This window comes from Aythya fuligula, chromosome 4 (genome assembly GCF_009819795.1).
Source record: "Aythya fuligula isolate bAytFul2 chromosome 4, bAytFul2.pri, whole genome shotgun sequence".
Taxonomy (NCBI): Eukaryota; Metazoa; Chordata; class Aves; order Anseriformes; family Anatidae; genus Aythya; species Aythya fuligula.
This window is the reverse complement of record NC_045562.1, coordinates 49,821,875-49,835,310: the sequence shown is the minus strand read 5'-3', so window position 1 is coordinate 49,835,310 and position 13,436 is coordinate 49,821,875. Positions and strand designations below refer to the sequence as shown.

At 33.9% G+C, this 13,436-nt stretch overlaps 1 protein-coding gene across 14 annotated transcripts in view; it reads right to left on the bottom strand.

The window, feature by feature from the left end:
* FRYL (FRY like transcription coactivator) overlaps positions 1-13,436 on the bottom strand; it is a 171,570-nt gene that overhangs the window by 19,644 nt on the left and 138,490 nt on the right. For 9 of the 14 annotated variants that reach the window (XM_032186044.1, XM_032186033.1, XM_032186039.1 and 6 more), the window contains 9 exons: positions 13,135-13,305; positions 11,951-12,091; positions 9,611-9,808; positions 8,537-8,698; positions 8,144-8,218; positions 7,871-8,047; positions 5,632-5,640; positions 5,090-5,293; positions 4,034-4,201 (listed from right to left, as the gene is read on the bottom strand). In XM_032186044.1, the coding sequence (XP_032041935.1) occupies positions 4,034-4,201; positions 5,090-5,293; positions 5,632-5,640; positions 7,871-8,047; positions 8,144-8,218; positions 8,537-8,698; positions 9,611-9,808; positions 11,951-12,091; positions 13,135-13,305 (1,305 nt within the window). The remainder of the gene's footprint in view (positions 1-4,033; positions 4,202-5,089; positions 5,294-5,631; positions 5,641-7,870; positions 8,048-8,143; positions 8,219-8,536; positions 8,699-9,610; positions 9,809-11,950; positions 12,092-13,134; positions 13,306-13,436) is intronic. The other 5 variants (XM_032186037.1, XM_032186038.1, XM_032186042.1 and 2 more) reach the window with 1 other exon arrangement.

Sequence of the window (13,436 nt, the reverse complement as noted above, 5' to 3'; positions counted from 1 at the left end):
AAGAACAATGGAAAGGGACATTCCACTACTTCTGTTATTTTGCTATTATTATTTAAATGGGAAGCTTTAAGGGTTTAACTCTGAATCTCTGAACGAAGACTTTTGATCACTGGCAATAACAAGGAGATGATCTTTAAACTCAGGAAGGCAGTATTAGACTGACCCTTTCTCCCTTCTCTTTCCCTCCATTAGCATCATTATATTCATTAAAATTACTTTATTCAACAGATGAACTTAGATTTAGTTAATTTACGATGAATTCATCTGAAACCTTTTACTGGATTTTTCTGTGGAATAAAAATGACACCTTCCTGTAACTGCTGTTTCCTAAAGGCACAAATTATCGCCCGTTTTCATTCTTAACGTGTTGTTCTACCTCTGCTTACATAGTGATGACTAGTGAACAAACTTTTGGGCAGCCTCTAAGCATACACATCATTTCATGGCTCTCGTCAGTCTAAACATAGCCTTTGACAAATAACTACACGTATACTAGAGGAACAGACAAATCAGCTTTAAACAGAGCTACATAATTTTATTTCATGGTGGTCCTAATATTATCTCACTTTGACTGTTACATTTCTACATGTGATACTGCTGTCTTTTGACACAGCTAGTGACCCTACTGCTAATGCCTCTTCTGTACAACCTGAATCTGGAATTTTACTGCACAAACCAGCTATTTTGTTGCACCAAGCAGCACACGGGCACACCAGGCATTTTTACAACAGCACAGCAAAATAACTTGGATCGAAGCAGTGGTTCATTCCTTTATAGATGTTAACATATTACCAACAGTCAGTGAATGATACACTTAAAAGGATCTTAAAAGCATGATTTAATATGATCTATATAGCTGATAACTCCATGGAACCTAATGGAAATTACTTCTAGTAAACCATTCCTTCATAAATCTACACTACAGGTGAATAAAATAGAGAATTGTTTTAGTAAGAAACTTTCATATACTTAAGCTTGTAAAGCTTATTGTTCAAAATTGAGATATTCTTGTAAGCTGAATCAAATTGCTAACTGGAATGTAAAACACTTTGTCTTCTTTGTAGAAACATGCTGTTACTGGGAATTATCCAAACACATTAGAATAAAGTATTTACTTAACTCTTTAGCAACCCTATAAAGAGAAACAAGGAATTCAACTGCATCTAACCAGCACACACACACACATGCTTGTTTTTAAATAATAGCTTCATTTATTCTACTTTAGGCAAATTTTGATAAATATATATCTGCATAAAAATATTTTCTGTAACAGACACTTGATGTGCAATGAAATGCCTGTATTGAAATAGCTATACGTCAAGCGTATGAGCACAGGAAAAAAGAACGGCACCACACTGTGAGTTGCACAGTTCATGAATTCAGAACAAAATTTGTTTTTCCTGGCTTTAAGATTTTTTCAAAGCGAATTGATAGTACGTATATTTTCCAGCTCATTCTGTCAAAAGACAGAATTTTAGCAATAAGCTAAACAGCTAATTCTTGTGGAAAGCTAAATTTGAGTGTTTGACTGAATCCCATATTCTAAAAAGCACAAAATAAACGTGGAACACATCATAATTAGAAATCACATTCATATGCATTTGCAGCCAATATTTTTCCCTTATGCATCGCACCAATCTTGCCATCAGTCTGTACAGCTGAGCCCCTTCCCAGAAGGGAGCTCCATACATGTACAGCTAGATAATGCCAAACTCTCATTACTGCCTGAACTTCATCAAACTCTATCAACCATATAAGGTCCCAAGAACAAACTCAAAATACTGTGAGTAATTTTTTTCTCATGGAATCTAGCACCTTAAATGCAAGACTTAAAATTTAAAAAGCCATCTAAAAATGACATTATTTTTTCCTTGAAATTTCAAAGAAACAGCTGACTTAAAAGTTCATTGCGAGGCACTACGAATAAAGAGCAATGACAAAAAAAATCCCAGATCCACACATGCTGTATATGAAACACAAGGCTTCTGCTTTCAGTTTTAACATTTTTTTTTTTTCAGTCATTCAGTCATAGATAGAGGACTATATTAACTGACTACACACTCTGAGGTAAATATATAGAGCTACTGTTACACAGTAAAGTGCAATAGAGTCTTACATTACAGACCTAGATCTTGATTGATATTCACAGACTTCTGTACCACTGAGGGCATATGTCTATTTCTGTGAATTTATTTATGAAATACACTGACCTTTAACTATACCATCAGTGGAGCCTTTTCATTGCACAGATGAAGAAAAAAATCTCACTTATCAGCTGTTGCTTCTGATATAGCACTTTTTGCTTGATGATGCTTAGTCATGAAACAATTTTATGGCCCAATTTAAAGGTATGAATTATTTTTAATGCTTTCAATATTTCTAATAAAATATTGCAACTTTTTTTTTTTTCCCATGAGCGCTTTTACTTGGATTATCAAACGTTTAGTGATCTTATAAAGGGAGCTGCAGAAGAACAATGAAACCAAATTTAAAGGCAGCCTTAGTAAGAAATAAGAAAACAAAAATGAGTTACAGCTAAGAATGTACCACATGGGCAAACGACAAAGAAAAGTTCTATTGTGGTGAATTTGATTCTATTAAAAATAACACAAAATAACAGCAACAAAAACTTATATCTTGCTTCTCCCTTTACTAAAGGAATGATTTCAAATCTTAAAATAACACATCAATGTATATTGGAAAAATACTAATCTAGATTACGGGTTCTTCATCACTCAAAACTCCACTGGAACAAAAACGTAGTCGTAGATAAACAGATGTAACAGTAATAGAACAGCCTGATGGGCAACCTAAGCACAGGTGCTCTAAAAAAAAAATTGAGTATTTATAACAATTTATCAACTGCAATATAACCATATTCCAATGGCAAAACATGAAAAATGTGGGGAAAAGCTGCTTTATGGGAGTCACAGTATTACATTTCTAGAAGGTGAAGATTTTACCACAGGATAGCAATCACTCACACTTCCCCTCTGAAGTATGATTTTTGTTCTTTCAATTATTTTCTTTAAATTAGCTAAGTGGTTCGCTTGCTAAAACAGTGTTTTTCTAAGTAGCAAACAGTTATACTATAGGATTTGTTCAGAAACCCCAGTTAGTTGAACTAGGAATGCTTAAACCAAGTTGGCTGAAGACATTCTTAAATGTACACTAACGGTTATTCAAATATATATAGGGATAGGTTAGTTTTCTGAAAAACTCACTGAAACTGAATGTTCTGTTAAAGTAGGGATTAGCAATGCTTTACCAAACAAAAATAAGATTGCCAGTCCCATCAGTATTTTTTAAACGAAGTGATAAAAAGTCCACCTAAAACTAGCCACTTCAAATTTATGGAGGAAAAAAAAAGCCAACATACTGAGTTTTTACCTACAACTGCTAAATATCATAGGAAATGTAGCAGATTATAGTTATTTCAATTGAGTTTTGCTATATTAAAATATTCAAAAGATTTTAAAAAACAAAAAACTGAAGTACTCACAGATTTGCAGGCGGCCATTAGCTTGAAAACTGTCTCACTCCACACAGGCCTTTTCCAAAAAAGTATACCACTAGCATCTGTGGTCCTTTTTAAAGGATTATTTAATTGAACCAACTGCTAACACAGCTGGCCTGAGGTTTTATTCCCACATAGCACCAATCACATTAACCCAAAGAAAGCAAACAAAGGAAATAAAAAGTATTTGAAAGAAAATTTTGCTCAAGGAGGATTTCAACCATATCAAGGAAAAGCATCATGAATATTAGCCTATTATCATTTGGCACCATGAAATGTTCATTATCAGCCCTTCAGGAATATTTTTAACCTGTGGTAAGCTCCCTGAGTCCATCACATATAGTTTTCATTCCGAGGGAACATTTTGTAAGAACATTCCAACAGGTTAGAAATATTAAAAGCAAATCAAACAATCAATGTAACAGATGAAAATTCAGTCGAAAAGAAAGCAAAAGTTGCTACTAAACACTAGAAGGAGCCCAAATCAGCCATGCACCAGCCCACATTTCTCCCCACCTCAGGCAGCTGGTTGCTAGAGTTATCTAGAGAAGCCTCCAAACTTGGGGTCTCAGTTCTGATTTGAAGCACCTCTTCTGTTCCCACACTGCTAGTGGAGTCTTGAGACTGAAGTGATAAACCAGCATGATCTGATATTGTTTCATCTATGGCAGAATCACTGTTTAACTAAGAAAAGAAAGAAACAAATTCTTCAATTCATCAAACATAAATAACAGAAAAAAGAAACATTAGTTTTAAAATAGGCTGTTTCAGTATGGTTAGCTATTTGAATTTATTCACAAGCTTAACTCGATACTAAAAACACTGCAAGCATCACATACATTTCTGCAACATTTAACTTCAAAGACAAATTTGAAGTTATCCCTGAGATCCTGAAAATAACTTCCTTTCTTCTGAAAGGTTTTTGGCATGGGTAAATTTCTAGACAAAGCACTGATCAGCAGAGCTCTTTGTTATGGGAAACAATGCAGACTTTACCTCAAGCCTGAAAAGGGGCATACTATCTTTACTGCTCCCTTTTCTCCCACTTTTCTTCCTAATTCATTTATGTTATGCAGAGAGACTTCTGAATAGCTTATGTTCTTGATTTTCCTCATTTATACGTAACACACACTTCAAAATGCATAATTAGATTAGCAATTTCAATAGTTGAACACAATTGAGGCTCCCATGGAATCACTTACTGCTCTTGTCTTTATTTATTATTTTTAGTGTTTTTTTGAAGCTAAGAATCCGCAAAGACACATACTTCATATGTAACATGCAATTTTACACTTATATTCGAACAATTGTTTTAAGTGTAAAGGCACTGAAAAGATCATTAATTTACTATAACTATAAATCTGTTATTTACTAAAACTATAAATCTGTTATGTACCACTAGCAGATTAACTCTTTTCCTTCAGTGATGTTAAAGTGAAAAAGTATCATAGACATATTAGTTTTATTCAAGGCCTTTGTTCCTCTGGATGAGAAGTGTGAGCCATACTTAGTCACTAAAAATGCAGGTAAAAACTTAGGTTCTCAGATTCCTTTCACAGTAAAGTAACTTACCATCTGTGATCGAGACAGTATCTGACTTGCAGTCAGCGCTGCTTCTTCTTCTGAAGACTCATCAGTATCTTCCTGGTTGGTCAAGTTCAAGCTGGGTGTGCTACCAGAGTACTGACATTCTTGAAGAGACGGTGTGTCTCCTTTGTCAATACTGTCAAGAGAGCGCCTACGAACACCCCAGTTGAAGTTGTCCATGCTTTCACCCTGTAATAAAAAAAGTTTGCAGACATATATTATCTTGAAACTCATACATATAAAATTAATATACAAATGCAATGCAGACAACACAAGTACGAAATGCATTATGAACAGAGTTTCAATCAGCCCTTTAATTTTATTAAAAGTTTAAATGCCTTGCTAAATGATGTTTGTAGAGAAATTAAAATATATGCTAAATGAAGTAGAATTCTTTTGATTATCATCTTGGGGAGTAGCTTAACCTATAACCTATATCAGTACCATTTTATGTCTCTGACTAGAAAGTACAAACACACCACAGACAACAACACATGAACAAGCCAGGGCACCAGGCTGCAACTTACCTGCAGCTCCTGGTTAGCAAAAAGGAAAACACATATAATTAGAAAGAACGAGGACAAACACTTAAAGATACTCTAGAACCAGGGAAAAATGTTTTATTACATAGGATTTGCAAACAGTAAAAGACTGATTCAAGCTCTGAAAAAAGCTTTAGTCAAAAAAGCTAGTATTTAAAATAATTTTTCTTTCTAATGGGAGACTGATTAAAAATAAACTGATGACAGAACACCAAAACCAACATGCTTATGATACATTTTTCTAGTGTAACATGTAAAGCCACAAACATTAGATGAGATTCTTTTAACTAACACACATGAATCTAAAGTGACCACATTCAACTGACAAAGCATCATCAACATTAATTATTTTCAAGCTGCAGAAAAACTATCTTCATTAATTGTTCTATCAGTTACTTTGCATCAATTTTATGGAAAGCACCCTAAACATCAACAGCTGGATCCTTTCTAGTTTTCACATTTTAAGGCTGGCATACTTAGGTTGTAAACATCCAACATACTAAGTGACATCCAGATCTTAAAACACACTACTTTTTAAATCCACAAGTACAACAGTCGTATTTGATTTTCTCAAGCATTTTGTCAACCTTCAACAACACAACCAGTTAGATGGAAAACCTGATCGTTTCACTTTGCCAGTCTACAGCCAGTTATTAAAACATCACATCTAGTTCCAAGTGTACAAGTATGGGTTCCGAAACTGCTCTAACAGAACGTCTCTTGTGGCGAACTGAGATAGTATCACTATATTTTAAATATGCAGAGTCAACTAAACATTTTGTAGTCTCTTTCCCTCTTAGTGATTTGTTTTGCTCCACAAAAGGTAAAAACTTATGCCAAAGCAAAACAATCCCAACAACAATAAGGTAGCACTTCTGTAGGCAGAAGCACTTAAGTTTAATTAAGCAACAAGGAATGTTCTGCATTTCTGGTGAAAAACTAGGCATCTCTTGTATCAAGTGCACAATTTATATGTAAACTAATATGTAAACCTTAAGTGTGTATGTTCTCTGCCTTTTTTTTCCCCTTCAAGTAAAGCACTGAATGCTGCATACAGGCACATAATGAGAAAGTTGAAGAGTAACTTTGTTTGGCAAAGTTTTGAACTTTTGGCATCCTACCTGCAAAGCCTCACCTAGATGTTAATATAATATTTTATTATTGAGCCTTGGCTCTTAACTATTTGAGCAGCATTCAATATAGGAAATTGCATCTGTATAGGCTGTGGTCACGTATGCAATATGGTAAGGAGCCTATACTTCTAGAACACGCAAATAACTGGCTTGAAGTGAAGCAAGCAGGAAGAGAGTGAGAAAAAACTGAATTATTATGGGGAACAAAGCAAGATCTTGTATAAAGGGATGGATAAACCAAGAGGAGAACAATTTTAGGTTTATATAAGCTGATATCTGCCTAGGTAGTCTGTTGACCCATGACCTGCAAGGGTCACCATTACTAATTCACTGCTTTGTATAGACTGTAATAAAAACATTCAAAGAAACTGCAAAGCATTCAATTTCTTCTCCCACTTCTCCTCAGTCCTTTCAACCACACTTTTAAACTTAATCCAATTCTGGTCTGAAGCCTCTTATTTATCCCAAATAAGTAACAATTTGTAATGTAATTGTTACTATTTCCTAAAATTCAATTTTAACTCTCCTTCACTTTTTGTGATAGGGGGAAAAGTGTAGGAAACATAACAACTGCAACAAGCCAGATATAATGTTGAAGTCAGAATGCAAGCAATTAGTATGACTGAATCAATCATATATAATTAGTATAGTGTACAGTTTACAACTTTGAAAGCTGTTCATCTTTTCAAAATGCAGAAATGCCTCAAGAACAAAGATTATATTTTCTTAGCATACTGCTTCACAGATTTCTGCTGCATACTACTGTTACTCCAGAAGTTTTCTACTGCTTTATAAACAGGTGTTCATCTTGTCATTGGCTTATACCATCACATCACTTCACTTTCAGATTAAGTCACTTAACATCACCTCTGACAAAGAACCTCCTCCCCCTGAACAATTTTCAACAACTGAACACTGCAAAGTTTAAGATACAAGTTTCTTTATCATGCAAGTTCAATTTAATCATGTTATAAATTCTTCCCAATTGGATTAGTCAGAAGAGCTGCCATTTCCTTAGAATTGCACCAACACAGCCTAATTTTAAGAACACTCTCAAAAGGAAATATACAGAAGAATTCCCAAGGTCTCACCTCTGCATCTTCCAATTCAACATCTAAAAAGTCAAAGTCTTTAAAAACTCCAAATTGTTGTTCACTGGTGTTGTCCTCTACAGCCACTTCCTCCTCTTGAATAACTTCTTCTGTTGTTGAAATAAGACTGGTCTGTTGATCTCCAACTTCCAAGTCTTCATTAGAGGAAAACACAACCTGAAGATATGGGTAAAAGTACAAATAAAAGCTTCCAACTTCTGAATTCTCGTTTTTCAAATTTAAAAAGCAAAACAAAACACTACCACCACTTACTGAAGGATTCTTGGGAAGACCAGATTCTGGACCACACAGAGAAAGCACATTCATCAGCTTCTCCCTGGTTCTTCTCTGGAAAAATGTAACAATAAATAAATAACAAAAAATAATAGTAAAAAATCAAAAAGCAAGGCATCTACCAGAAGTCCAAATAAAAATGTAAAATGTCTGCATTTTTAACTAGTCATCTCACATGCTATCATCCTCTAAAAATAATTTTACCATTTATCCTCTTCATCTGTATTAGCTTTCAGCTTATGATATATTAATTTACTGTTCTGCTAAGACATCATGTAGATTTCAAATTACGTTTCAACAAATACCTTTATCACACAACATTCGTAAACAATGCCTATTTTATAAGTATAACGTGCTTGAGACACAATGTACCTGAGATAGCTGTGGTCTCTTCCAGCTGACAGGAACTAATGCATTTGAATTGGAGCCTGATGAAGTTGAAGAGGTGCTCCGGGTGACAGCAATGACTTTTGGTTTCCCATTTCTACCAGCTGCGCTGTGTTGATCACCGTATTTATTGCCAATAATTGGTGTCTAACAAAGACAACACATGCTTTAGTAAAATTCAAATCTGTATTAATAAAGATTACGCATTTGATTTTAGAAATTAGTATTACACTACAGAGGGCTTTTTTCTTTGTGCCTTCCTTTGCTTTGTTTTTAGAATTCTATGAAGTCCATGCCTAATTCACTGAGGACATCACTGATAACATCAGTATATTGGGACACACGAAGTTGAATACTTCTACCCTAAGCAGCAGACTGCCATTCTGTCCATTTGTATTTTTTGAAATATACTAGTTTATGCTAACAATCCAGTTATATTTTTAAATGCACTTTTAAAATAACTACATTCTAAGTTTAATAGATGATAAATTTCTCTGTGGGTGCACTCATAAACATCAAACTATTGTTTCTACAGTCCAGCAACTTCACTAGAACAAACACAACTTCTAAAAACCAGGGATCAAATCAGCTTTTCTGACAGGAAGTACTCCTCCAATGAACTGTGTGGGAATTCACCTGGTGTCTTGCTTATTTACATGCAATGAAATTTCCAATAAGCAATTTAAGGAGAGGACTCTACTGATTTAAGTAACGGCCCAAGACATGTACAACTCCAGCCATTATTTAGGACCAGTTTCAACTATTCAACTTATTTTTGAATCCTTCTAAAGCCTACAGTTTTCAAATCCCTATATTATACTAGTCATATGCTCCCCTCTTCATACATACAAAGAATATCACCTGTATTATATTATATTTAGCTCTAATGCATCCTTTCAGTATAACTTTAATTATGCCTCACAAGTGCATAACATCTTCAACATCTTCTGTTCTTAACAATTATATTTAAGACATATCAATGCAGAAGGCTAACATAAAACATACCCAAGTTTGAAATAGAAAGTCATTATTGCATTGTAGTTTAAACAGAGTAATTACCTCTGATATATCAAAATGAAAATCTAAGGTCTTGCCAGGTAGCTCCTTGGAAACATTATTAAAAATTTTCGTGAAAGAGATTTCAGGAGAACCTATGTCACCTCCGTAAGACTTTGGAATATCGTTAGGTACAACAAGGCTTGCTGATCGAGACACCACCAGTTTCAAAATATTAAGAGCTTCCTTCCAATATGGACTCTAAAAAGAACATATGTAAATCACCAAACAATCACTTCAAATAATACATCAGTTTGTAACGTACAGTAGGATTCTGCATTGATTTATTTCAACATTCCCAGAGCCAAAAGCTCTAATCTATATGTGACTGCAAGACACGAACACAGGCAGAAGATTTGAAACTGGAAGCACCAGCAAGGCAGCAGTGAGGCACTGGCTCATCCATCCCATGGCCAGAGGTCAGAAAGAGCAAGGCCTGCTTGGTAGCTCTGGCTCACAGTGCCAGCCACACCAGACTGTTCCATGTCCCTTGCTCCCAGTATTTACATTACAGGTTGCTTGTTTATTTATTTTAACCATTATCTGGAGCACCTGCCCTTGGTGCCACAGCATTAAAAATCAATAGTATTTCAAAGGAAAATAACTTTCACCTACTGGCATCTCTAATTATTTTACACTTAAGGGCAGAGTAAACTGAATTTGAAACAGACAAACATGTTTCATGTTTTGTATCTTCTCAAGCATTTGAAAGATCTTAAAAAAAAAAAAAAAAAAAAAAAAGAAAAAAAAACGTTTATGAAGTATTCATATTGTATCTAACTGATGGAGTGCTTAAAAAAACAAGCAAAAGTATGAGAAAATATGAGGCAGAGTCTGAGCTAAGTGCACCGTCCTTAGGAAGATGATTAAGGTAATGTAAATAATTCAGCAGTTTTAGTTGCAGACATTGTAGAGTGGATAACAAGACTTACATCAAAAGCAGCACCTGGGGAAGGTTAGATTTATGCTTCTGAAAATGTTAGGATTTCACCTGAAACTTTAATCTTCCAGTGTTTTTGGAATGAGCACAATTTATTTTTTTTTAAAGTATGATGATAAGTTTGTTATTATTTTTTAATGCAGTAAAGAAAAAAAACCACCACTTTCAAGGCTCTAAGTAGTACCTGCTTCTTTCTAGGTAATGATGGCCTTCAACTTCTTTAATTTCTGTACATCATAAGCATAAAAGAACTATCATCTCAAACCTGAACCATCCTGTAGCAACTTACATTTATTAAGATAAATTGTGATTGCAGAAGACTAGAAAATCTAGAAAATTGTGGTTTAATAGCACCACGATTAAACAAGAAACCTTATTTTATGAACTTTGCTTTTATTACCCAAATTAATGTTTCGTCCTATGAAAAATGCATGTCCTTCTCTGGAACATTCTTTCACTAGTTCCAGTATGTTGATGGCTAACATCTTCTAATTATGACTTCATTCCATGGTGGTGTGGGCTTGCACAGAAAGCTCAGATAAAGGTTAGAGGCGAAACGAGCAGATGTCAGGCTATGAAAACTGTAGTTATGCTAATCATTCCATTTTGCCTAATGCACTCTGACAGGAGCACAATATCTAAAGTACATATCCATCAATAGCAAAACGGCCAGGGAGCACTACCTTTCCTGGTTAATTATGATTAAACCATTTGACTGAACTACATTTGGCAATAATGGAATTTGGGGAAGAAAGAAAAGGAGAAAAATAACGAGAATGTTGTGCACTGAAATGGTTTTGTGCTCCAGGCATTTGTATAAAACCTTTCAGCAAGATGCTAGATTTTCTTCCACAAAATAGATTTTCAGTAAATTGTGTTCAAATTACAAAGGATCAAATTACCTAAGGCAAAACACTGGTTCATCTTTTGGGTACTTTCTTTAATAATAACAAAAAAAAAAAAGCACTTGAATTCCTTACGGTGCACCTCAGTGTTCCTCACTTGAACAGATATATTAGTGAAAATGATTTAAACATATATTTACCTATACAAACTTAGTTTGAAAAAGTATGCACTTAAAATACGTTTGGACAGTATTTAACAGCAAACATTTCCATATTTAGAGTTATGTAGACATAGTAGATGATCCTTTGATTATTAAAATGAATGTAGAACTACCTACATCTGTAAATAAACACACTAAGGTAACTTGTTCCACAAGATATATATCAAGTTGGACAAATGCATAAGCACATAACGAATTAAGGGAAAAAATACCATGGAACTTTAAACCACTATTTTCACATCTAAAATATATTAATTCTCAAATAAAAATCAAGTGTAATTTCACTTTTATAATAACCAGAAAAGCTTTTTTTAAAATAGTTTTTCAGAGTACCTACCTGAACATATTTACCAATCACTTTTATGATTTCCAAATTAAACTGCTTCACCGGTGCTGTGGACAGGTCAATATGACTCAGAAGACTATAAATGATCTGCAGTAAGGATTGTTGCATACTGGATAACCCTTTCTCTAACAACTTTAAAAAAAAAAAAAATACAGACTCTAATTAGTGTCTTTAATAGTAACATGAAGTGAAAATAAACATTAAAATATTCCATAGATGTTTATTCTTCCTCTCAAGAAGCTTTAGCATACCACTTCATATTTTTCAAAATGTTGTTTTAGCTTAAAAAGAAAATGTAATGCAATAAATAAAAAATGTAATGCAATAGAACGTTATCTGTTATAATTTATTCTCCCCCTTGAAGTTCAGCGTATCTGTTGGCACAGATCTAAAATACATAATAATAATATAATAATTATCTAATAATAACAGAATAATATTCCTCACTAAATAAAGGGTTCAAATAAAGTCAAAATCACAAAGGCGCATGGAAAACAATGACTCCATGACCTATGAATGAAACAGTCTTAGAAATGAAATAAGTTTATATAAATTATAATGTTCAAATATTTTTTCCATTATCAGTTTGAAGTAATCTTCAAGGACGAACTCTACAGGTTTTTCACACAATGTACTTTTTTCAAAGTAACAACAGTTTTTCTGTATGAGTGGCTGACAGAATCATACACTGAATTTTATATTTAAATTATTTTTGATTATATACTATTCATTACTTTCAACTGAACTTTGAAAGTAGTTGTTAAGTATTGATAAGGGCATCTTTAAATATGTACTTGGCTACAAAACATGTTTTAAAATTTGCACAGAGCATTATTTTGCTAAAGCCAAGTCAGTGTACATAGACTATTCACGCAGCATAGAAAATAAGTATCTATTTCACAACACTACTATTGTAAAAGGAGATTTTTCATTGGAGGTATTATTATTTCAAGGTATACTCAAGTTGTTGCACTCCAAAATGGCAGCAGTCATTCCTTTTCCATATCCTAGAGCATTTTATTTTTATTCTCCCATTGTAGAAGGTGTGTTTTTTCTCTCAATATTCAGAATTGTAAGAAACAAGGAATTGGCAATGACTAAATGTAACATTTATTGTCAACATGAAAATGTAACATTGATTGTCAACATGAGATACACCTGCATTAAAAATTTACCTCTGCAAGATAAGTTACGAGGTTAAATGTGGCATCTGAGAAGGAGTCGTGCAAATATCTACACACTACATTAATCCAGTTAGAGCAGTCTCTGGAATAACTGTGTGTACTGTATAAACTCATCATATGAGCCAGATTGGCAAGAGTTGGTGATTTCTCCTCCGCACAAACCTGGAAAGCCAAAAGTATAGATAATTATATTACAGATGACAAATTTTTAACTTAAGTACCCACAAGTCATCACGCACTTTTCCCAGATTTCACTCTATTCCCCAGTAACTGGAAATGAAGTAGTCATATGA